The sequence below is a fragment of the Ailuropoda melanoleuca genome, chromosome 10 (genome assembly GCF_002007445.2).
Source record: "Ailuropoda melanoleuca isolate Jingjing chromosome 10, ASM200744v2, whole genome shotgun sequence".
Lineage (NCBI taxonomy): Eukaryota > Metazoa > Chordata > Mammalia > Carnivora > Ursidae > Ailuropoda > Ailuropoda melanoleuca.
In genome coordinates this window covers 26056238-26081545 of record NC_048227.1, presented here as the reverse complement: position 1 = coordinate 26081545, position 25308 = coordinate 26056238, and the positions used below count along the sequence as shown (strand labels likewise).

General features: G+C 46.7%; 1 protein-coding gene across 1 annotated transcript in view; it reads left to right on the top strand.

Annotated features, from left to right (window-relative positions):
• Positions 1–25308, top strand: part of LOC100464689 (nodal modulator 1) — a 65936-nt gene that overhangs the window by 362 nt on the left and 40266 nt on the right. Inside the window, exons 2-14 of the mRNA XM_034670321.1 lie at positions 2304–2393; positions 3842–3887; positions 6837–6937; positions 7849–7955; positions 10252–10324; positions 12100–12252; positions 12782–12919; positions 13243–13332; positions 17438–17543; positions 17753–17903; positions 22320–22494; positions 23875–24016; positions 25161–25292. Of these exons, the coding sequence (XP_034526212.1) occupies positions 2304–2393; positions 3842–3887; positions 6837–6937; positions 7849–7955; positions 10252–10324; positions 12100–12252; positions 12782–12919; positions 13243–13332; positions 17438–17543; positions 17753–17903; positions 22320–22494; positions 23875–24016; positions 25161–25292 (1504 nt within the window). The remainder of the gene's footprint in view (positions 1–2303; positions 2394–3841; positions 3888–6836; positions 6938–7848; positions 7956–10251; positions 10325–12099; positions 12253–12781; positions 12920–13242; positions 13333–17437; positions 17544–17752; positions 17904–22319; positions 22495–23874; positions 24017–25160; positions 25293–25308) is intronic.

Genomic DNA, 25308 nt, shown 5'->3' with positions numbered 1-25308 from the left:
CCACCTGCTCCACATTCTAGGAGTCCTTGCCTCCTTGAAGGCTTCTCTTTCCGCGGGCTCTCCACCATCGCGTCCCCTCCCTGTCGCTCTAGGGTGGAGGTTCCTGTCGTGGGGTCAGCTGCGGAGTGGGGTTGGGGGCCTCGAGGTGTGCGCTCCGGAGGGTGTGAGGGACATTTTTGGTGACGATGTTGGTGGTTCATAGCTTTTATCAAGTCACTCAAAACGAAGCATCCCCCAAATCAGGACCCCAGGTTCTTCAGAACTCAAACTCCTCCAGAAACCGAGAATGCAGATCCAAGATGATAGGGGACTCTGACCGTCCCCAGAATCCAGGCCCCAAATCTCTTAAAACCCACTCTCAGCAGGACCCAGACCCCAGATCCTCAAAACTCAGACCTCCTGAAACCCCTATTCCAGAACCTAGACATTGCAAGTCTTATCCCCTAGTCCCACAACTCAGAGCCCCCAAAGGTTCTAATCCACTCCTCCTCAAAACCCCCCCAGGGATGCTTTTAAAGGGCATTGATTCTCCTCCCAGAAGTCCTGACCCAGTACATGACTGTTGGCATCTCTGGGGCCGGGAATCTCTATTTTTAATTTCCCCATTCCTCCCTTGGGGACTCTCTTTTCCTCTGTAAATGGAGAGTCATCAGCTGCCCTGATTGCCTTACTGGGTAGTTATTGGAATTACACTAGAGATTTGTGCAGAAGTCTTTTTATTAAGTTGTAAAGCCCCATGCAGTTACATGATTATCAGTCCAGTGGGATTGTGACCCAGAAAGCTTTTGTGAAGAGGAAGGTCACTTGTCAGGATAGATGGCCCAGAGGGCTGGCCTCTATTTTAGGAGGGTACTGATGATGGGGTGGGAGAAGGAGATTTGAAAGAGAAAAAAGGAAGGGGCTAGGAGATGCCATAGAGAAGGGACTGGGTCGGGGGGGGTGGAACTAAGACCCCAAAAGCTGACTGAAAGCACATTCGAGTTTCTCCAGTTCTGGCAGCTGAAGAGCTGCAGTGAAGGGTTAAACCAGTATGTTCTAGAAATCTGGTTGCTGAGGTTCTCAGCAAATCTGGTCGAAAATTGGTTCCACACCCCACTAGGTTTTTCACCTGGCCTTGATACAGATCCCAATTTTTGTTCCTGTGGAATGGCGTTGGGACAGAAACAGCAGAACCCAGTTCTGTGTATTTCCTAAAGAAGATAATTATCACCTTCAAGACCCCTCTGTCTGTGGCTTCTCTGCCGTTTTCGCTCTTAAGTCAGGTGTTTAGTGAATCTACCCGCTGGCAGTGGCAAGGTCCCTAGGTTCTGCTGGGTGCCCATGTCATCTGCTAGATTGCCTCTCAGTGTGTGGGCAGAGGCGGTTTCAGAAAGTGCCTTGCAGGCTTTTTGCAACTTGTAGTTTCTTGGGGTTCTGGGAGAAAAGTAAAGGCAGAGAGATGTCAGTAGTACAACACAGTAATACAGTAAAATAATAAGAATACTACTCTTTTTTTTTTTTTTTTTTTTTTTTTTGAGTCGTGCTCTCTGTCAGGTGCTTAATATGCATAGAATCTGTATAATCACCAGGAAGGGGAGTGGCTCTTTTCTTACCCCTGAAGAAACTGGACCTCAGGAGGTTAAATGACTTGCCCAAGGTCACACAGTACATGGAAGACCCAGACTTTGCTTGAACATCTTAAAAGATTAACAGATTGTGTTTGGAAATGCCTGGGATGCAAGAGCTTTAGAGATCCTTGAGAAGACATATATGAAATGTCTTTTGGTTTGTTTTTGCCTGAGAATGAAAACAAAAGAGAAAATTAAAAGTTTCTAGATGAGTGTTACTCCCAAGTATTGGGAATCATTTGGGGTAATAATGCAGATCCTTGGCCCTCACCCCAAACCTTCTAGTTTAGAAACAGAAGTGGGGCTTTGGGATTGCATTTTAATAAGCACCTTATTAACAGTGAGTTTGAAAATTTTGTATAGATAGAGACAATGTAGAGACAACCACTAAAAATAAACTGAAAAAATTGACTTTTGTTGGGTAGTGTTCAGATGGCTTCTAACCAGGAAAATCTCTAATCACATTATTTTGGGAATACTTACTCTCTGTCCCTAATGCATGGTGTTAATAGCAGCATATAGTAGGTCCTCAGCAAATGCATGCTGACTGNTGGGAATACTTACTCTCTGTCCCTAATGCATGGTGTTAATAGCAGCATATAGTAGGTCCTCAGCAAATGCATACTGACTGAATGCATTCTGCGTAATGTACTTAGCTAATTCTCTTACGACTTTTCTGCTTTCCTTGCTTTCTAGATAAAGCTGTATACCAAGCATGGGACTTTGAAATACCAGACAGACTGTGCTCCTAATAATGGTTACTTTATGATCCCCTTGTATGATAAGGTAAGAGAGACTACTGTAGTGGTTTATGATGGGAAGGAGTTAATGTGGCCCACAGGACTGTACTAACCAGAGCAGCCTTGATTTACCACATGAGCAAAAGCTGGTCTCTTTTGTAAATTATTAGTGGAATTTGACAATGCTGGCCAAATTTCGAGGGAGACAGCTTATAAACTGGTTTCATTGAATACAGAGGTTCTCAGTGTCTCCAGGGACATTTGGCAATGTCTAGAGACATTTTCGATTGTTCCTACTGCTTGGGGTTGGGGGAGTGTTCCAGTATCTAGTGAGTCGAGGCCACAGATGAAGCTGGGCTACCTATCATGCTGCAGAGGACAGACCAGATGTCCGCAGTGCCAGCCCTGAGCAACTCTGATTTAATAGGGTTAAGTTTGCAAGCACCTTAAAATACTGTTTAAAAAAATGATACAAGTGATACATGAATTTATGAGTTTTGTGGAAAACAACAAAACAAGGTCCTTAGAAGTACATGAAGTAAATTTAACCTTTACCCCCTAATTTTTCATCCCTCTGTAGTGATAACCACTGGTAAAAGTTTGGTGTGGATCCCGAGACTGCTTTCTCTGTGTTAAGATTAAAAAGATGTCCACATATATGCACGTGTGTGAAGATGNTCCTCTCCCCCCCCCGCCCTGTTTCCTCTCCCCATTTCAATTCTTTATTTGGAAACAGATTTGTAGCATGTTGCAGAAATAATCAATATGGACAATACTTTCGATTTTGTTTTTTATATCAAATGGAATTAAACAGTAGGAATTATTCTGCAATTTAATTTTTTTCCTTATGATAGCATCTTGATACGCTTTCAACGTCAGCATGTATGGATCTGTTGCCTTCTTTTTAATGGCTGCACAGCACGTCGGAATCAAATCAAAACTGTAATTTATGTAACCACTTCTCTGTTGGTAGGCATAGAGGCATTTCCCAATTTAAAAAGTTCTTACTGAGCACAGCACTGAATATTCTTGAACTTACATCTTTAGGCACAATACATAGGGCTGACTTCCAGAGGTGGGTCTTAAAATATGTTTTGTTTTTTAACTATTCCTATCAATCTCAAGAAACCAGGGTGTGTGAATAACAGCCAGTTTTAAGAAATGACTTTCGTTTCTAAGGATACACGCGGACACTAGCAACCATGGGCATAGGAGGGGTATAAAAGACGAGTGGCTGAATAAAATGCCTTTAGAACTTTTCCATGGGTGTTAATTTGGTATCTTCCGATTGGTTGAATGGGGACTTCTGGGCATCTAGCTTCAGCTTGTGGCCTTGAAGGCAATCAGGGAGCCCACAGCTACTTAGAACACAGGGTGTGCTTAGAATTTCATTGCAGGTGTAAAAATGCTAGATTAAACAGTAGCACGGAACTGTATTAAACTAGTTGAAAGGTCATCAGTTTTCATCCATTTATCTTTCTTCCCCTCTCTTAGGGAGATTTCATTCTGAAGATTGAGCCTCCCCTAGGGTGGAGTTTTGGTAAGTTAACTGAATAATCAGACATAATCAGACATACTCTGTACAGGATTAGATTATATACCGAATATTAATTTAAATTGGCAGAGTGCAGATGCTGTTAAAATATTAAGGATTCATTTTTAGCGCGGAACAGAGCTTTTTCCCCTCCTCGTTACTTTATTTTTATTTATTTATTTTTTAAAAGATTTTATTTATTTATTCATTCAACAGAGATAGAGACAGCCAGCGAGAGAGAACACAAGCAGGGGGAGTGGGAGAGGAAGAAGCAGGCTCATAGCGGAAGAGCCTGATGTGGGGCTCAACCCCATAACGCTGGGATCACGCCCTGAGCCAAAGACAGACGCTTAACTGCTGTGCCACCCAGGCGCCCCGTCCCTCCTTGTTACTTTAGAGTAGATTGAATTTATCTTGGACCTACCCTGAGGTTTTCCGTCATCTTTATTGAAATAGGTGTCTTTTCCCGAACCTTTCTCAGGAAGCTCTGTTTTTGTAGTTCCATTCAGAAAGTGACGGCAGAACAGTATCTAGAAATCAGGAGTCCCAGGATGGTCTCTTAGCCCTCTTGGTGCTTTTTAGGACCACAGTATTAAACATTGTGAGATTTCACATGGAAGTCCAGATCTGCTTCTCAAAAGAGATCAGAAGATCTGGCGACCTTGGGCATTACTTGTTCTGCGATGACCTTGGACAAGTTACTTTCTCCTGGGTCGGTGTCCAGCTTTCTTGCCAGGGAGTTGGGAGAGTGGCAGTAGCTGCTTCACACCTAACTTGGAAGATTAATGGGCCAGTGACTGAGAAAGACCAGCACATAATTAGCGATGAATAAATACCCATACAAACAAAAGCTCAAAACTTCCTTGATATATCTGCCTTTTAGCAGAGCCAGAGATATGGGACTGGGCTTGAGATAAGAAGAGAGGGTTCTGCTCTGTCACGGCTGACGTTTCTAAAGAGTAGATGTGCGTGATCCCAGTTCTGTAGCTTGGGGAGAGGGGTAGGAGGGCATGGTTGTTTGTCAGCCTTGCTTGTGCGTTGGAGGAGGAAGAATTTAGTCCCTGCCATCGCGAAGTGAAGCCAAGTGAAGCTCAGGTCAGCCCACAGCTCATCTGGCTCTGTGAGGGAAGTTCTCGTCGGGGGCACCTGACCCGTGCATTCCAGAAAGCTGGAGGGGAAGGAAACCCAATGCAGTGCTCACGCAGGGGTTGCAGATCATCCGTGGCCTGTAGGAGTGTTTTGTTTGAGCCCCCTCCCCTCCTGCCCATGCTTTTTCTTTTGAGGAGCTTTTTTATTGAATTATGCTTTCAGAAAAGTGTACTCGTCATAAGGGTATCACTTGAAGGTTCCCCAAGTGAACTCACCCATGTAACCTCTACTCTGATGGCGAGCTGGAACCAGTACCCAGTAGGGCCCCATCCCAGGCATTGCCTAACTGCCCCACCCCACCCCGCAGGTGACCCCTGTCCTGACCTCCCAAAGTTCTGGATGAGTCTTGTCTATTCTGAACTTTATATAAATGGAATCCTAAAGGGGTACATTTTTGTGTGTGGTTTCCTTCTCTCGCCATTGTTCATCACATTCATCTGTATTATGTGTGTGGCTTCAGTTCGCTCATTCGATTACTGTGTGAGTATAAAGTGATTTACCCCTTCTGTTGATGGACATCTGGGCCACTTCTTGAATTTGGCCGCTAAGTATGGTGCTCCTGCGAATGTCCTTGTTCCTGTCTTTCGGTACCTGGTTTTGTGTGTTTGCATTTCCGTTGGGTCTGTACCAGGAGGGAAATTGCTGGGCGAGAGAACATTTACATGCCCAGCTCTAATAGATAGTGTTAAATATCCAAGGCCCATGTAGCAGACTGTGCTCTCCCAGCAGCGTGGAAGGGTCCTAGGTGCCCCACAGTCTCACCAGCCCTTGGTAACGCGGTGGTATCTCCTTGTGGTTTTGATTTGCATTTGCTCGATGGTCCGTGAGATTGAATGCTTCTTTTATATGTTTACTGGCCATTTGGATAGCCTCTTTTGTGAGCTGTCTGTTCAAGTCTTGTGTGCATTTTTTTATTGGCATCTTCCCACTCGCACACGCTCGTATTTCTTCATTTTACCTGAAATTCTCTTGATTTTCCCATTTTTTCTCTACTTAATGACTTTATACTCCACCTAACCTTTTAAAAACTTTAACCCTTATTTTGATGACCTCTTCAGTTTTTAGACAAAATGAAGTAGTTGCTGATATTGAAAAATCAGGAGATGGCACATAAAATCCAGATGTCTGTCTTTTCTTCAGAAGCTGAGTAGTGGCTTCCCCTTTCCTGTTCACCATAGTCCCTGTGTGGCCTGTCCCCCGACTTGGTTCCTGTGGGTGTTGGAGTTTATGGTCTTGGTTTAATGTGGCTGACCTCCTGCACTTGGTCAGGGGGCCGTTTGGAGCCAGGCTTTTGGAGGTTGAATTGGGGCTCTCTCACTCACAAGCTCTGTGACTTTGGGGAGGGGGGTTCTTTAACCTTTCTGTGTGTCAGTTTAATCCTCAATCAGTTGTAGATGTCATTACCTACCTGTTGAAATAGCTGTGAGGAGCACATAATCTTAGCCCACGTCTGGTCTGTGGTAAGCATCCGATAAATAACACAGTTTGGTGCTTACTGCATTTTCGATGGGACTCCGAGCTACAGCTCAGCCGAAAGGCTGTTACAAAAGCATATTATCCTCCACACACTGTTTCACTCTGGGGGGGAAACTGGGTGTCCACAGGAAGAGATGGGAGGCAGACTTCCCTGCATCCCTCTTGGTACCTTTGGATTTTAAATGCGAGTGTGTTAAGTGCTCAAAAATAAAGAAAATGAAAGTTAACCAAGAAAAGGTGTTTTGCCTAGACAGGTCCACCTTGTCTCAGAACTAAACTGGCTCTCGTGTCTTGTCCCCTGTTCCCTGCCCTCCCTCCTTCATTTCTCAGAGCCAACGAACGTGGAGCTCTACGTGGATGGTGTGAATGACATCTGCACGAAGGGCGGGGACATCAACTTTGTGTTCACGGGGTTCTCTGTGAATGGAAAGGTTTGGCTTTGGAACCTTGTCGTTTTCACGTTTGTTCTGTATTATGTAATGAGTCTTCTCTTACTTTACAAAAGTAGGACTCTTTAACGGGAACTCTGAGCCCCCAAGGGACCCATAGATAATAATGTTCAAGAGAGTCTGAGAACAGGTAAAATTTTGTGTCAAAGCGAGTGGGTGTTTCTCAGGGTCAGATCTAAGTTACTTGTCATCCCCTGTAAAGGCTGGGTGGATAACTGCCAAGGATGGCCTTGTGTGGGGTGCAGGATGGGAAGAGCGCAGGCCCCAGGACACGTAGCCGCCTGTAATCACTGCGGGTGAATGAAGCCGGCCTCTTGCGAACAGGTTTTGCATTTGCTTTGGTCACTCCCTCAGGAGCTGTTGCAGTAAACTAGATTCTCCAGGAGTTTTTGGGCCCCTCGGTAGTGTGAATGTAGAGGGCTAACTGTGTGAGTGGCAGCTCTGAGTTCAGATTCTCAGGGGAGTTATCGTTCCTCTCTCCATCCGGCACCGAGGTTGACGTGTGCCAGTTGCCTTGCTGTCCTTTTCTTCATGGCAGGTGCATTTCTCTTCTGCCTTCACACTCTTGGTGAGGTGAGGTGGTCCTGCCCTCATGTGTGAGTTTCTGGCTAGCGAGGAGGATGATGGGTATTTTTCTTTCTCTGTAGATGAGAAAATAATGGTGCATCTTTAGCTGATAGTGTCTTAGATTCAGTGAAACAGAGTATTATTCCCTTACCCAACCCCTCATCAATGCCCAGGGAGGGTATCCATAATCTTTGTAATCTTTGCAAAGGAGTTTTGACCCAAAGAAGGTTATAAGCTCCGTGCAGGGAGCAGGAATGGGATGGACAGTGCTGCTAAGAGGAGAACTTTGCTACCGTTCTGGGTCCTGACCTCCTTCTCCTTGGCAGGTTCTCAGCAAAGGGCAGACCCTGGGCCCTGCAGGAGTCCAGGTATCCCTGAGAAACACGGGGACCGAAGCAAAGATCCAGTCCACAGTGACACAGCCTGGTGGAAAGTGAGTCATGCCCGTGTCATGCTGCCTCACAGGTGGGGGGAGGGAGGGAGCCTGTGACTGGACCTGGGAGACCTGGGTTCAAATCCTTATTTGGCCTCTTAACTGCAGACAAGTTCATGCCTCTCAGGGCCTCGAGCTCTTCTTCCGTAAAATGGAAGTCCATCTGACCTGTTGCCTCCAGCGTTGACGGGATGAATAAACGTGAGCTAATGTCTGTACAGCACCTGCTGCAGAGCCTGGCACATAGTAGGCCTTCATTTAACAGTTGGGACTGGCTCTGGAGTCTGAAAACGGGGTTTGAATCCTGGTTCCCCCACTTACTGGGTTTTACCCGGGGCTAAGTTACTTAATGCCCTTGGGCCTCAGTTTTCTTCTTTTTTTTTTTTTTTTAAAGATTTTATTTATTTGTTCGACAGAGATAGAGACAGCCAGCGAGAGAGGGAACACAAGCAGGGGGAATGGGAGGAAGAAGCAGGCTCACAGCGGAGGAGCCTGATGTGGGGCTCGATCCCGTAACGCCAGGATCACGCCCTGAGCTGAAGGCAGACGCTTAACAGCTGTGCCACCCAGGCACCCCTCAGTTTTCTTCTTTATAATTGATGATGATGGTAGAACCCTCCCCTTAAGGTTAATAGGAAGATTAAATTAATATTATTTCAAACTGCCTGGCATGGAATACATGCTTAATAGTGTTAGCTCAATATAGATTTGCTTCATTCTGATTTTTTTTGAATTTTAAAATTTTGCTAGAGTGGGAGAGAGAGTACATGTGAGAGGGAAGGTGCAGAGGGGGAGAGAGAATCCCAAGCATGCTCCATGCCCAGCGCAGAGCCCGATACGGGGCTCCATTTCACGACCCCAAGATCATGACGTGAGCTGAAATCAAGAGTCAGACACTTAATCAATTGACCCACCCAGGCGCCCCTCAATTATGATTTTTAAAAATCATATTATCACTATTATATCAAAATTATTTTGTAGTTGGAACTGACAACTATTTAATTAACCTTGTTGAGTCAGATTTAAAGTATTTATTTAATGGATTTATATCGTTGAGTTGTAAGTGTTAACAGATGTGCCAAGATTAATTCAGAATAGTTCCAACTGAAAATTTTGAAAGCATTCGAATCATTACTCCTTCAATATACAAAGCCGACTTAACTGCAAATTACAAGTTTATAATGAGTCTGTCAGTAAGCTATCTATCCAGTTTTTCAGTGAGGATTGTTGAAATTCTTTTTCAGTGTGGGGATAACATTTATTTCTACTTGATGGATGCCTGCGGGAGGAACATGGGGCTTCTATCTCCTCTAGGCTAGCGGAAGTTTGCTGTTGACCTCGCTGGGCAAAGGGACTTGAACTTGTTGAATCTCCTTCATCGTCACTGACTAAAACAGTGATCGTAACTTGCAGGAGTAGAGGCTAAATCTCACGAAGGCCAGAATCCGATAGTAATTTAAATTTTATTGTAGCGAAGTGATTTCCACACCGTGTCCAATTATGACAGGCAATACTTGATATAATAAAATACCACCACAGGAGAAGAAATTAGATGGATTTTTTTGTAGTCCATTTCACTGGCATTAGCCCTGTCATTGTCTGGTGCTTTGCACATTTGAGGAGTTAAGTGTGTCAGAATCCTGGTGCCAGTGTGCCCAGCCTCAGCTCCTGTCATTCTGGTCTTGATTTGCCCATAGTTACTTAATCTTCATCGGAGTCTGGTTTGGTCATTGTAGTTTGTGCGGGAGCCCAGAATGGCTCACACTGTATTTTGTTTCTGATAAAAGAGCTAAACTCTTCTGCCTGGGATTCAGAGCTTGTTATCATTTACCCTGCCCACGCCATTAGCATAGTCTTGTCTTAGCATAGGCCTCCGCCTGTCAGATCTGTTCTCTCTTCTTCCCTTCCCACCTCTGTTCCCCTGGACACTTCCTTCCCTTCTCTTTGCCTATTCATGCCTATCACTTCTGCCACAACGCACTTGAATATTCTGTCACTGATCCCTGCTGAACCACAGTGACTGGTTTTTAAGATCAGAAATCCTTGGGTTGAGGGAAATGTAAAACGTCCTTCCTGTCAGTGCACGGAACACCTCTGTACACAGAAAGTACTCAGTAAGTGCTCCCCAATGTGGGTTTATACAGTGGAGGATTTAATTTTGTTTATGCTCATTTAACCAGCTAATGGCAAGTTTCTGATAATCCAAACATTATTTTCTAATGCTTCTAGTATTAGCCATAAATTAGAACACTCGGGCTGTTGAAAGAAAGTTAATTGGTTATTTTGTATTTCTTAGGTTTGCATTTTTTAAAGTTCTTCCTGGAGATTATGAAATTCTTGCAACTCATCCAACCTGGGCATTGAAAGAGGTGAGTATTTCATTTGTGTCGATAGCTGTCCCAACAGTGTTCTGGTTTGGGGACAAGCATATGGGGTCCTGTTCAGGATGTGAAATGGGCTTATGGTTTTTCTGGAAGTAGATGAGAAAAAGACGGTGCAGCTGATTGGTTTGGTGGTATTTATAAGATAAAACTCACTGTAGCAGATGTTCCTTCTGTTGTTTTTGGTTTTAGGTGACAATATTGTCTTCCTGCTGTGAAATAGGTCTGTTATTAACTGTAGCTATTTTAAGCTGAATCAACACCAGAAGGACCTAGTGAGATTTATTTGTTGTTCTTTTTCCAGCCTGAAACAACAATCTATAAATATACTTAACATGCTAGAAACTGTTGTATGTGTGCCTAAGGAGAATGTAAAAGAATGTCTATTGCAGTTCTGTTTGTACTAGCAAAATATCGCAAGCAACCTCAGTGTCCATTAGGCGGAGAGCAGAGTGGGGTTTCGTCACCCAGAATCCTGTAGGACAGCAGTAACAAGTAAACCAGAGCTACATGGATCAATAGGAGTACATTTAAAAACATGAAATTGAGGGAAGAAGGCAAGTTGCCAAGGGTAAGAAAACACGATATTGTTTATACAGTAATTAGAAACACTCAGGGTACTTGCACTTATGTATAGAGTCCTGTGTAAAAAAAAAAAAAAAAGTACAAGGACATGCATGGCAGTGGCAAACACCATATTCATTATGAAACTGATGTCTACAGAGGGAGGCAGAAAGGGATGTCGAGGTATGCAAGGCTCCTGAATTGTACTTCTGCTTTTCTTTCTTTAGCTGGTTAGAGTCTGTGTAGGTGTTCTTCAGAGTAGCATTTGATGGAAGTGGTTTATGATAAAAGACCAAAAAAGGAAGAAGACCAGGTGAGGGTTTGTAATCGCAACAGGAAAACAAACCGAAGTTAAGGTTTAAAGGACATTCCGACACATTAACTTTTATATTAGTTTTGAGGCTGTGTTTCATTCTTGCTAAGGAGCTATGGGAATCGTTACTTCAGTTTCTGCAGTATAGGTTTTGTGCATTTATAATTGATGGTATGGTTTCACACCTTGCCTTACCTGTACACTATTTATGACTGTAGGTTTTCAGGGGGTTAAAAATGTTTTTTTTAAAAACTCACGGCTTATGCATTACGATTTGAAGAAATTTTAAGGCTTATACTGTTAATCATACGTATAAAGGAATTTGAATCTATTAATATAAGATTGCGTTTCAAAGTAGAGCGCACTGTTGAAAGTCAGGGTAACAATTGCCCTTGGCGAGTAGTTCCTGGAAATGAGCTGAGGGGTGCTGGTTACAGGGCGTGTTCAGTTTGTGAAGATCGCTGCTCTGTACTCCTAGACTATGTGCACATTTCTGTATGTAAACTGTGCTTTGACAGCTTTAAAATTATATGCACATATATCACTAAACGTGGAAAAAAGTAAATCACGCTCATTTTCAAAAATCGCAACAGATCAGACAGCATAGAGGAGTGGTAACACAGGTGAAAATTTGGAAGGTGGAAAAGTGTAAAAGAGGTAAAATGTTAACCACGCAAAGAAAATCATCATGGTGATTGACATTTTGCCACATTTCCTTTCAGTTCGTTTTGCTCGCAAACACGTGGTTGTGGTCCTGCTACGTTCCCAATTTTCCGTGTTCCTCCCCCACCCCTCCCATTAATATTTTAGCTTAAGCACGTCTTCATGGTTGTTAAACACTATGAGGGTTTGTCGTTTGGGAAAGTAAAGCCCCCTTCTTCTGTAGGCGAGCACCACCGTGCGGGTAACCAACTCCAATGCCAACGCCGCCAGTCCCCTCATAGTGGCCGGCTACAATGTGTCTGGCTCTGTCCGCAGTGACGGGGAGCCCATGAAAGGGGTGAAGTTTCTTCTCTTTTCATCTGTGGTTTCCAAAGAGGTAAGTAAAGAAAAGCGAAGAACAGATGAAATTGGGGGTGGGGTGGGGGCTTGCTGACTAAGAGCACTATTGAGACACAGGTCAGAGTGGACATACAGTCTCAACATTTAAGAGCGTTGCGTTTCTTGGTTGACTCACAAGAAATTGAATGTCTGTGGCGGGAGCGGACTGTGGTGGAAAGTACACAGTCAGACCCAGGTGTGACAGATCACAGCTTGGCCTTTTGCCTGTTGCGTGGGCCAGCCACTTGTCCTTCCTGAGCTCCATTCTCTTGACTGCAGGATGGTGACCCGTGGTAGGAACGGATGATCACGTCATTTTTTTCCAATAAGACTGTGCCAGTTTTTAACTTCTCCAACTTGAGTGTAAAAGTTGTTGTTCGCTTTATCTCCGCTACTAGGCCCTGTTCAGAAATAAGTATTTTATGATATAAAACTTGTAAGAATTTTCCTGTAGTGTGGCTCTTTGATGATAATCAGAACATATGAGTGGAAAAGGATGTCATATTTCTTTCCCTGCCTTGGCATAGGATGTCTTGGGCTGCAACATCTCACCAGTGCCCGGCTTCCAGCCCCAAGATGAAAGTCTCGTGTATTTGTGTTATGCGGTCTCCAAAGAAGATGGCTCGTTCTCCTTCTATTCCTTGCCAAGTGGGGACTATACTGTGGTGAGTGGAGGAGATTTGCATTCTTTGTATGTTTTAGACTCTTAAGACACAGTGAGAGTCAATGCCATTTGAGTGTTAAGAGAAGTTAATGATTGTCCTGCAGTCACGTGACCATTTTATTTAGTGTAGTTATTTAGAACAAGACCGACCTTGCAATAATAGCTGCAAAAAGTTTGGTCCTTCCTCTTTTAAGATCGGCAGCAGTTATGATTAATAGTTTCTCTGGGCTTGCCTTGAACCCCTTGTCATTTGTGGCCTGCTGGGTCGTATTAATATTGAATCATGTTGTTGGCTGTTAGTAATGAACAGACCCTTCCTTCTAGATTCCCTTCTATAGAGGGGAGAGGATTACCTTTGATGTCGCTCCTTCCAGACGTGACTTTACAGTGGAACATGACAGCCTGAAAATTGAGGTAAGACCTCCCTGCCTTCGGAGGGACAGGTGTTCGAGTTTCCCATCCCTGGGCACAGGTGTCGCAAACATGTTTGAGAAGAAAACAACTCATACTTTATCTAGAAGGGCTGGGCTGTTGGAAAAAACCAGAATCTTGTGCTCCATTCCGCTTTAGCCTGGGATCCACTCTCATGTAATTTCTCCACGTGGAAAGTGGAGCCCCAGTTATACCTATGAGTCAGGTACTGTTCTGGGGGTGGGGGGACAGTGGGGACCCAAAAAGGCACAAACTTGTCTTCTTCCAGCTCTCAATGGCAGAAAGAGACAGTATACTTATAAATAGGTAAATTAGGTAGAATATTAGAAGGTGATAAGTGTTCCGTAGAAAAATAGATCAAGAAAGGAGGTGACACGGTTCCATGGTTGAGACAGGTGGCAGTCTTCCCAGGTGTTCTCGGGGAGTCCTCGCTGTTAAGGTAATGTTGGAGCAACCACCTGAAGGGGGCGGGGGAGAGGCGGGATGCCTCACTGACATCTGCAGGAAGAGCGTTTAAGACGGAGGGAGTGACAGGTGCGGAGATCCTGGGGCCAGAGTGTGCCTAGAGGGCGTTGGAGGGGGACCCCAAGGAGGCCAGAGTGGCTGGCATGGAGGGAGTGAGGCAGAGAGAGATGAGGGCAAATTGTATGGGACCCGCTGGGCCACTTCGGGTTTGGTTTTGAATGGGAGAGGTGTGATCTTCTGGCTGCCATGTTGGGAAGAGGTTGGCAGGGGGCAAGGTGCAAGCGAGGGACCAGTTGGGAGGCTGTGCAGTTTGGGCTGCAGGGGGGTGGAGTGAGAGGTGGGGTGATGGTTGGGGTGATACACGGCCCAACAAACTCTCTAGATCCTAGAATAGATTGGCAAATGTGTTTTCCATTGCATTTATATCTTTGATTACAGGAGTAGATAATGGTTACTGTAGAAAATTTGCCAGATAGAGCAAATCCCCCAAAGAAAATAACGGTCTTTCATAAATGGACCTCCCAGTGTTATAGTTATTGAAAAAATTAGATTTTAATCACTTTCTTTTAATGTTGCATTTGGAAGTGCTGTATTGAAGTAGCTGCAATTGGTAGGAGCAGGCTTTTAGGTCACATGCTCAGTGGGGTTCTGACGGCTTTTTAAGATTGCGTAAAGCACTCTTGATGGTTGTGCACACTGGAGGTGGGTAGAGGTGAGGAGGTGTCCTTGCTTGCTTCAAGGGGCTTGGACGGAAGGATGGGGCAGGGGAGGAACATTCCCGGATCTCGACCAAACACCAGTTTCTAAGCAGAGACATGAATGAAATTTCAGGGGGCAGCCTGTAAGCTGCATGAGGTCAGGCGCATTGGTAATGCCTCATTCTTCGCGCATTCCTAACGTGACTTACTGCCTGGCAGAGAGTAAGCGTCTCGTAAAAGTAGTTGTCGAGTGAATAGAGTAATCAGTACGTGCATAAACCACCATCTTTTAGAAGAATCAAGAAGGGCCACCTGGATTTTTAAAATGCCATTTAATTTTTAAGAAATTCTCTCAAACACTGTTGTAGGTATGAGTGCATTCATTCATTCATTCATTCATGAGTGATTTATTGAGTGCCTACTGTGTACCCGGAGCTTACATTCTAATAGGAGGTAGACAATAAATCAATCAAGGATATTTCAGGTATTGGTAAGAGTTTAATGAAGCTAAGAAGATGGGCTAGTGTGATAGTGAGNAGAGAGAGATGAGGGCAAATTGTATGGGACCCGCTGGGCCACTTCGGGTTTGGTTTTGAATGGGAGAGGTGTGATCTTCTGGCTGCCATGTTGGGAAGAGGTTGGCAGGGGGCAAGGTGCAAGCGAGGGACCAGTTGGGAGGCTGTGCAGCTTGGGCTGCAGGGGGGTGGAGTGAGAGGTGGGGTGATGGTTGGGGTGATACACGGCCCAACAAACTCTCTAGATCCTAGAATAGATTGGCAAATGTGTTTTCCATTGCATTTATATCTTTGATTACAGGAGTAGATAATGGTTACTGTAGAAAATTTGCCAGATAGAGCAAATCCCCCAAAGAAAATAACGGTCTTTCATAAATGGACCTCCCAGTGTTATAGTTATTGAAAAAATTAGATTTTAATCACTTTCTTTTAATGTTGCATTTGGAAGTGCTGTATTGAAGTAGCTGCAATTGGTAGGAGCAGGCTTTTAGGTCACATGCTCAGTGGGGTTCTGACGGCTTTTTAAGATTGCGTAAAGCACTCTTGATGGTTGTGCACACTGGAGGTGGGTAGAGGTGAGGAGGTGTCCTTGCTTGCTTCAAGGGGCTTGGACGGAAGGATGGGGCAGGGGAGGAACATTCCCGGATCTCGACCAAACACCAGCTTCTAAGCAGAGACATGAATGAAATTTCAGGGGGCGGCCTGTAAGCTGCATGAGGTCAGGCGCATTGGTAATGCCTCATTCTTCGCGCATTCCTAACGTGACTTACTGCCTGGCAGAGAGTAAGCGTCTCGTAAAAGTAGTTGTCGAGTGAATAGAGTAATCAGTACGTGCATAAACCACATCTTTTAGAAGAATCAAGAAGGGCCACCTGGATTTTTAAAATGCCATTTAATTTTTAAGAAATTCTCTCAAACACTGTTGTAGGTATGAGTGCATTCATTCATTCATTCATTCATGAGTGATTTATTGAGTGCCTACTGTGTACCCGGAGCTTACATTCTAATAGGAGGTAGACAATAAATCAGTCAAGGATATTTCAGATATTGGTAAGAGTTTAATGAAGCTAAGAAGATGGGCTAGTGTGATAGTGACTGGCCGGGGTGGGAGGCAGGGGCAGGGGGCCCCTGAGATGGGGTGGATAGTCAGGGGAGGCCTCTTGGAGGTGGCGATGGTTTCAGCTGAAACCTGAATGATGAGAAGGAGTGGCCTCCTCCCCAAACTTCTCCAGATGTGGGAGAGAATGATCCAGGCTGAGAGGGCAGCTGGTGTGAAAGGCCCACATGAGGAGTGCTTGTGGCACATGCATGTGGTCAGCTTGAGGACCCAGAGATCGGGGTGGCTGGACCACAATGACTCCGGGGAGAGCAGAGCCATGGCGCTCACAAGTGGGGGCACAGACGTGGGTAAACCAAGCCCAGAGCGCCGTGAGGAAGGTGGCCTAGGTGGAGTGAACAAGGACTTGAACTCGAGTTGTGATGGGAATAGATGGGACACCTTACAGGGGTGGGGTGGGATGCATAGGACAGATTGAGGTTGGAGTGGGGGGAGGGGGCCCAGGGGATGCTGGGGTTTGAGGTCAGGAGATGGGAGGGTGGTGCGGTTGACCAAAGTGGGGGCATCCGGAGGGGAAGAGACGGGATGGGAAAAACGAGGGTGGGGGGTGGCCCTCTCAAGTTTGACTCCACGATCTTTAACTGGGGGAGGAAGCCTATAGATCTTTTTTTTAAAGATTTTATTTATTTGTTTGACAGAGATAGCCAGCGAGAGAGGGAACACAAACAGGGGGAGTGGGAGAGGAAGAAGCAGGCTCCTAGTGGAGGAGCCTGATGTGGGGCTCGATCCAAGAATGCTGGAATCATGCCCTGAGCCGAAAGCAGATGCTTAACGACTGCACCACCCAAGCGCCCCATAGATCTTTTTTATTCAGTTACTTGACAGACATCCGTGAGTTTCAGTATAAGAAAGCAGACAGAGGGGCGCCTGGGTGGCACAGCGGTTAAGCGTCTGCCTTCGGCTCAGGGCGTGATCCCGGCATTATGGGATCGAGCCCCACATCAGGCTCCTCTGCTATGAGCCTGCTTCTTCCTCTCCCACCCCCCTGCTTGTGTTCCCTCTCTCGCTGGCTGTCTCCATCTCTGTCGAATAAATAAATAAAATCTTTAAAAAAAAAAAAAGAAAGAAAGAAAGCAGACAGAGCCCTGGGGAGAGTGCAGCGGTGTGGGAACAGCATGAGCTGGGGGAGCCGGGTGGGTTCCAGCTGGCCGAGCCGGGTGGGTTCCAGCTGGCCTATGGGGCTCCAGCGTGGGCGGCTGTGCTGGGCAGCGGTGAGTGTGAGCAGCACTGAGTGAATGAGGAAGGCTTTTGCACTTGGGCACATGTGAACCTTCCTGTTCTTCATCTTCCAGCCCGTGTTCCACGTCATGGGATTCTCTGTCACCGGAAGGGTCTTGAATGGACCCGAAGGAGAAGGTGTTCCCGAGGCAGTAGTCACTCTGAATAACCAAATCAAAGGTCGGCAGCCGCATTGCTCCCCACCCCCCACCCCCGCCCCCGAAGTATTTCTCAGGGCTAGTTGTTGATCACGGAGAGAAAGGGAAAGGAAAGAGCCTTAATGACTCTGTGAAAATATGCCGGCTTTTTGTCTCAAGCATTCTTGTGTAGATGGAGGGGTGTACAGTTGTGTTTGGCTCATCTTCCGTTTGCATCTTTTTGTTTTATAGTCAAGACAAAAGCCGATGGCTCCTTCCGCTTGGAGAACATCACGACTGGGACGTACACCATCCACGCTCAGAAAGAACACCTCTATTTTGAAACTGTCACTATCAAAATTGCACCGAACACGCCTCAGCTGGCTGACATCATTGCAACAGGGTGAGGTCGTCGTGTCTGGGTCTGGCAGTGCCAGTGTGGACGTTAGAGGACAATGTTACCTTCGGTCTGACTGTGTGCTTCTGCCAAGGATCCACATCGGGTTTCCGACACCTGTGAGAGATTCGGGCTGGCCCCTGAGAAAGATTAGTGCTAAGTCTTATAGATGGAGGTACTTACATGCGGCTGCTTAGGGAACGTTGTGTTGCTTCAAAGTTAACATGGGTCTAAGTCTCCTGCCTGACTCCACATCTGTAAGACCTTCCGTGGCTTAAGTGAGGACTTTGGAAGATAGTATAGGTGCTTGAGAGAAGGTTTTAAGATGCTTCCGGTCAATGTGACAGCTCTTCCTGCTTTGCTGTACTTACTGTGAGGATGTGAGGGGACATCTGGTAGTTGAATTTGTGTGGTTTTGTCCTACAGTGATACCGTGTGGTTCAAAGAACCCAGGCCTTGGCGTCAGATCTCAGCTCCTTCTCTCAGCTGCGTGTAACCTCCAGCACAGGGGTGTCCCCGTTTCTCTCTGAGACGGCACCCGGTGCTCACTGAACTCTAACTTGAGCGGAGCAGGGCGGGTCTTCCTGGGGGGAGGCGGCATGAGCAAAGGCACACACAGTCTAGAGCAACACGGGGTCTGTGGACGGGAGCATACGACTTGTGTCGCTGGGCAGGCCAAGGAGCGTGATGGGGCTGGAGGGGCAGGTCTCAGAGGACCTCGTCACACCCCATTGGAAGAATGGGATAAATGAATTAAAAGCAAATTGAGATCAGGGGGCCAGCGATCGATTTTGAGCATGGAAGTGACATGCTTAGATAATTGTTTGCAAAGAGGCTCCCTGGCAGCCGTGGTGGGGGACGACTCCGTAGGGGACAAGACTGGGGCATAGAGGTCGTGAAAAGAGACTTGCTGAGGGCTCGCCTTGTAGGGAAGTCAGGGGTGGGTTAGTGAAGTATTTAGGGGTTCCCAGTTTGAGAAACTTGGAATGGCTGTGGTGCCCTGGCTGCAGTCAGGGAGAGGAGCCCGTTAGGTGCCGAGCGTTCAGCAGGACCACTAGGTGGCGCTCTTCGACAGATGCCTGGACAGATTGTAACTTGGGGAGACGGGGCCCGGTGGCAGCCAGAACCTTAGATGTGTAAGAGCAGGTAGAACTAGAAGAGCAGGCCCAAAATGGAATGCCGGTGTCTGGGGGGTGGCCTCAGGAGGATCCAGGCAGCGGGTTTAGGTGTGAGGTCATGCCTGACGGTCAGGGAGGTCCAGGAGCTGAGTCCCGAAAGTACACTCTGTTGCTTGGTTACTGAGGAGGCATCGGTGACATTTTCTGTAGACAGGTGGGGGTCAGGGTCAGGGATTCTGTGACAACTGGGTGATTAGAAAGTACATCACCGTTGGAAGCCAGTACTTTGTCTCTGTTTCACTAGAGCTGGGAAAATCATTTTGGGTTCACGCCCTGCCTCCTTTTCCCTCATAAGCATTTTTGAGCAACTCCTCTGGGTGAGGCCCTGTGACAAAGGCCGGGTGTGTAGCAGTGAACCCAACTCGCGTGACAGAGATGGGGCTTTCGTCTTCCTGGGGAGACAGACTTGAGCTGGGTAACTTGTGATGGTAGGTTCTGGTAGGTGTGCAGGGAAGAGGGCTGGGGCCCCGGGAGGACCCTCACTGGTTTATTGAACGCAGGGGACTCACAGTTAGCTGAGTGAGGCACTTCCCAGGCAGCAGGAATAGCATGTTCCAAGGCCCAGAGGGGAGGGAGAGGAGCTTTCTGGAAGGCGGCCAGCATAGCTGGAGGCAGTCGGTGAAGTTGGAGAGCCTGCAGCCGGGTGTGGAGGTGGGCTTTTCCCCCCAAATGCAGTGGAAAGCCGTTGAAGAGTTTTTAGCAAGGGAGTCATATGCATCAGGGCATTTTCAAAATAAAAAAAATTTTTCTCCCCTGGCTGCGGTGTGGAGAAGAGATCGCAGGGAGCCCAGGGTTATACAGTGGAGGGGCTCCATAGGAGGTGGTGACAGTTGTCTGGAGGCGATGCGGTGGTGGCGGGACCAGGGTGCCGCAGGGGAGGGCGAGAGAAGTAGATGGCATTTGACAGATGACGTGGGGAGGCAGTCAGCAGGCCTTGTGCTGCTGGGGTCCCAGATTTCTTATTTAAGCAACTGTGTACATGGAGGAGGTGCTGTTCATGGAGATGGGGCAATATATTTGTATTTATTTTTTTCCTTAAAGTCAAATATTTGGGTCAAAGAAAGAAAAACAATATTCGTTGAGCATCTTTGGGAAAATTCATTTTCCTTTTGGGCCAACATAGCACATTTGCTTTTAATTCATTTATATTTCTTACTTTAAAAAAATTCCCAATTTATTTGAGAAGGAAATGCTTTGACTTCTGTCCAAATGATTATGAGAATAGAGTAATCTTGCAATGCACCAGAATTAACCAATTTCTATCCATAAATGTATTAAACCCTGATGAAGGAATTTGTTGACACAAATCAATTTTTAAGGGATTCAGTATAACCAAACACTATCCTACCAGCTTTTTAGTTTATTTTTTTAAATCAAAACCAATATACATTTGAGGTTTGGGACAACTGGACACTTCTCTTTGAGAATATGAGCTAAAACAGGCCAGATGGTTAAAATACTTAAAACTTAAAGAAGCAGAGAGGTTCAGCTTGGAACAAATACAGTGATGTTCCCTGTGACATGTACACAAATCTAGAGAATATGAAAGTTTCTTAATAACTCTTCAGTATTCTTTTTCTGTCCTTTTACTCTGAAAGTCCCCAGAAGGGGGAAGTGAGAGCCAAAATGTGTGCCCTTCAAATCTAGATCAGAGACTTGCACACTTTCTCTGTAGAGGGCCTGAGAATAAATAGTGTAGGCTTCACACGGGCCATACAGCCTCTATGACAAAACCCAGCATAGCTAATTCAGAAATGGACGGGCATGGCTGTGTTCCCATTAATCTTTATTTTGAACACTGAAATATGAATTTCCTATGATTTTTTTATGTGTCAGGATATTATTATTATTTTGATTTTCTGCCCCTCTTAACCCTTGAGAAGTATGGAAGTAGGGGCTCTTGGGCGGCTCAGTCAGTTAAGCATCTGACTCTTGATTTTGGCTCAGGTCGTGATCTCAGGTCATGAGATCGAGCTCTGCATCAGGCTCCACTGAGCAGGGAGTCTGCTTAAGATTCTTTCTCTCTCTCTGCCCCCCTGCCTCTTTCAAAAAAAAAAAAAAAAGGAAGTAAAAGTGGGAATAGCATTCCCAGCCCACGGTCCATACAGAAACAGGTGGCTGGCTGGACCGGGCACGTGGGCCCTCGTTCCTTGTCCCCTGCTCAGGATCGTGAGCTCATGTGGCAGACTGGTCCCTTCGCTCTAAAGAGGTGACTGGCTTGTCCTCATTCTCAGATTTCACACATACCATCTCCCACCCCTTTGTTGTTTTCCGCCCCTTCTTATTTACAGCAGGGTGGGTGTTTCAGCGTCGAGGGTACCCCCTAATTATCCTGCATTGAAGCCGCCTTTCCTTATCATCTTTCNACAGCAGGGTGGGTGTTTCAGCGTCGAGGGTACCCCCTAATTATCCTGCATTGAAGCCGCCTTTCCTTATCACCTTTGTCACAAGTAGCAACTGATTTTTATCCAAAATGATTCTTAAGATTAGAAAATATAATCTTTCGTCAGCTGAGGATACAGTGGTGGCCTCCAGCCGTGGTGTCTCCTTACACTTTAACACATCAGCTACTAAAAAGTGAGGAATGTCACTTGAGGCTGACAGTCTCTTCGGCTCTTTACCAGCTTGGGGACACGCCTCTCACGTGCCCTTCGTCTCAGCGCGCGCTGCTCATTGAGAGCCTCCGATCGGGGTCATTACCTGAATGGAGCCTCTCAGTCATAGGTCGCTTCTGCGGCTCATAGCTCGTAAGGAGTTCAGTTTTGGCTTTGTAATTATTTTACATTTAATTAACTTTTATGTTCCCATCCCCCCAATCGCTTTTGTCCACGAATTACATATAGCCTCTGCCCTGTTTCGCCTGGGGGATTTAGGCTGCTTACAGGCTCAGTCCGAGGCTGCTGCACCATCAACAATCCAATTTACCTGAAGCATTTTTATCATCGACAGATTTTCTGAAAATTGCTTCCGCAGCGGGGGCTTGCGGATGTCACCCAGAACACAGAAACTGCCCCGCCGTGGGCTTCCGCTGTGCCTTTTCCCTTGCACGGAGAGAGGCTCAATCTTCCTTGCAGAGGTTGCTTTTTGAAGCTGGAGTCATTTGGGCTGCTTTTCTGCCTCTTCATTAGGGTGAAACTAGTCCCCGGGACCGGGGCAGGAAGAGGGATGTGTCATTTGGGTTGGTAAGTGCCTTTCCTGTGATAATTGAGTTCTCATGCTGGAATGAATGGTCCCCTTGTTGCAGGTTCAGTGTCTGTGGCCAGATATCAATCATTCGCTTCCCTGACTCCGTCAAGCAGATGAGTAAATACAAAGTTGTCCTGTCGTCTCAAGACAAGGACAAGTCTTTGGTCACCGTGGAGACGGACGCTCACGGATCATTTTGTTTTAAAGCAAAACCAGGGACCTACAAAGTCCAGGTATGATGAGTTTTGTTCTATTTAAGATATTTGAAAGAAGAGGCAGTGATTTTTAAAGGATTATTTTTAGCCACAATGGGATGACAGAAAGAACATTTCTATTCCCAGTTTCTTATTTTGAGGTCTTTAACATTCCTGCGTGTCACCGTAGAGCAGACAGGCACCCAGTTTGGAAATGATACACAGGCCTCTCTTTTTTCCAGTTCCCGATGTTTATTAGGAGTTAGCTCCAGGCTCCCAATCACACCTCCACCTTCTTAGGCATCTAGCTAGTATAGAAGATCCGTAAGTCCCAAAATTAACCCTCATTAATGTCAAGTCCACAGAGCATGGCTTGTGGCACTCGAGGCCAGACTAGAGCTGGTGTCTCTCCACCTTGCGCTGAATTGAAGATGGCTGCTCCGGCACTGTGTGACTTCTCCATTGAAGCAGGTGGAGAAGCTGAGGGGATCCTGGCCTGTGGTCTCACCAGGCGGCTGAAGGCCTGAGCGCAGGTTGGGGCAGCAGGCAAGAGAGGAGACAGGGCCAGAGGTCAGCCCACTGTGCCTCGGTGCCACGGCCCTGCCCACAGGGAACACCGTGTCTCAGTGGAACTCAGGCTGCCACATGTCTAGTCAGCTGCTGCTCTTCCTCCCTGACGAAGAGCAGGTGAGGGGAGGGAGACTGCGCTGTCCTCTAGAGCAAGTGGGAGCCCCCTGTGAGGAGATGGGGTGTGAGGAGAGTGGTTTCCCTCCTTCCACCAAAGGGTGTAGGTGTGTTCATAGGTCCTTTACCAGACAGCTGGCTCTTGTAAAGTTGGCCACTGACAAGCCTTTGGAAGCCCTTTTGAAGCATAAGGCACTTTTGCAACAGCCAGCCACCTGTTTCCAAGGAAGAGCAACTGTGGGGTGTAATCTTCACTAGGGAGGACATAGGTGACCTCTGGCCTGTTCCCCAGTCCCTTTTCTTAACCTAAGAAAGGACACAGAAGAAAAAGAAGGTGGCCTGATTCAGCCAGGGGGACATCCACGTAGCGTTGACAAATTCATAGCTTACGTCATGAGTGACCTCAAGCCAGGAGAAGGTTCTGGGACTTAGTGTGGTTCCACCCAGTGTACAGGTGACTGATGACAGCCATGTGCCTCTGTGGGGTTATGCCAGATAGACTTTCGTGCACTTCGTGGCAGGGCTGAAGGCTAGTTCTTTTGGATCTGAGTAGAAACACATTTTCTTCCCATGGCCTGTTTGAGGATTTGTTGTGATTATAAAACTAGGCCTAGAAGTGAACTTCTGTCCTTCAAATATTTAGCCTTGGGCTCTGGTGAATGTTCTCGTGCCCTGTAGGCGGGGGGAGTCGCAGCCTTGACGCAGATACTGACGTCCTCCTGTGTGTCCCTGCAGGTGATGGTTCCTGAGGCGGAGACCAGAGCAGGGCTGACCTTGAAGCCCCAGACATTCCCTCTTGCTGTGACTGATAGGCCCGTGATGGATGTGGCCTTTGTGCAGTTCTTGGCATCAGTTTCTGGGAAAGTCTCTTGTTTGGGTAAGATGTCAGTTGAAAGTGAGAGCAGATAGTTTCAGAGAAGTAGGCAGTTAGAAGTGGGATTTTGGTGAGCTTTTCCCTGTTGGGTGGTGTTCAGGGTGAATGCTGAAACCGCGCGCCTGGAAGTGGTTTTCGCGTCTGTATTGTGTGCAGTTCTTTCTGAGTAAGCGCCACACAAGTCACTGGACACGTTTCCCTTGGAGTATTTTTGCTTTGGCTCCTGAAAGAACACATGGGTTGCTTTTTTCCCAGCTCTCTCACTTCCCAGCTGTGAGATAGTAAGCTCAGCCTCAGTTTTTTCTTCTGTAGAATGGGAATACTACGGCTCTCAGAGGGTCTTAGTGAGGCTTTAATACGGTCACATCAGGCAGTGTGGCACAGATGTGAAGAACAGAGTCTGAAACCAGACTGCATGGGCTTGCCCCCTCTCTGTGTGTCCTGGAGCAAGTTACTTAAGCTCTCTGTGCTTTGAGTCTCTCATCTGTCCTACGCAGGTAATGACAGTGCCTGCCTCGCAGGGTGCTTGTGGGGATCAGAGGAATTAGTGTATTTATAGCCCGTGGGAGGACCTGGAACTCCGCAAGAGCCGTGTAAATCTTTGCTATTCTGAGTGATAGGATTACGATGACAGAGGGCCCAGCCTGTGCCTGGAATGAAGTGGGCATTCAGTGAAGTTCCATCCTCTTTCTCTTTTTTCCTCTGGCTTCTGGTGCTCCATAAATACTCCTTCCCCCATTTCACCTTCCGTTTCACTTAGCAGGTGCTCTATGATGCTGTTTTCCCTCTCCTGTCTTCTGTGGCTCACACGGGNTCCATAAATACTCCTTCCCCCATTTCACCTTCCGTTTCACTTAGCAGGTGCTCTATGATGCTGTTTTCCCTCTCCTGTCTTCTGCGGCTCACAAGGTGTTCCATCAATGATGGGGTCTCTTTTACCCTCGGTGGCTCTGTTGTTGGGTACTGATGCCTGCACAGGGGGATGCGTCTTAGGGCTGAGCAGATGCGTGTTGGCTGGAAAGGAAGCCTGCTGTCACTGCCCTCTTGACATATGCGGTGGCAGGCAGCACCCGGAGGTGGAGAGTTTGAAGCTGGGCTGTGGCTGGTGAGGGCGGCCACACGAGGCCCTCCTGTCTCTGCTCTGCAGACACCTGCGGCGACCTTCTGGTGACGCTGCAGTCGCTGAGCCGCCAGGGCGAGAAGCGGAGTCTCCAGCTCTCCGGCAAGGTCAACTCAATGACGTTCACCTTCGACAGCGTGCTCCCCGGAAAATACAAAAGTAAGAACCAAAAGCG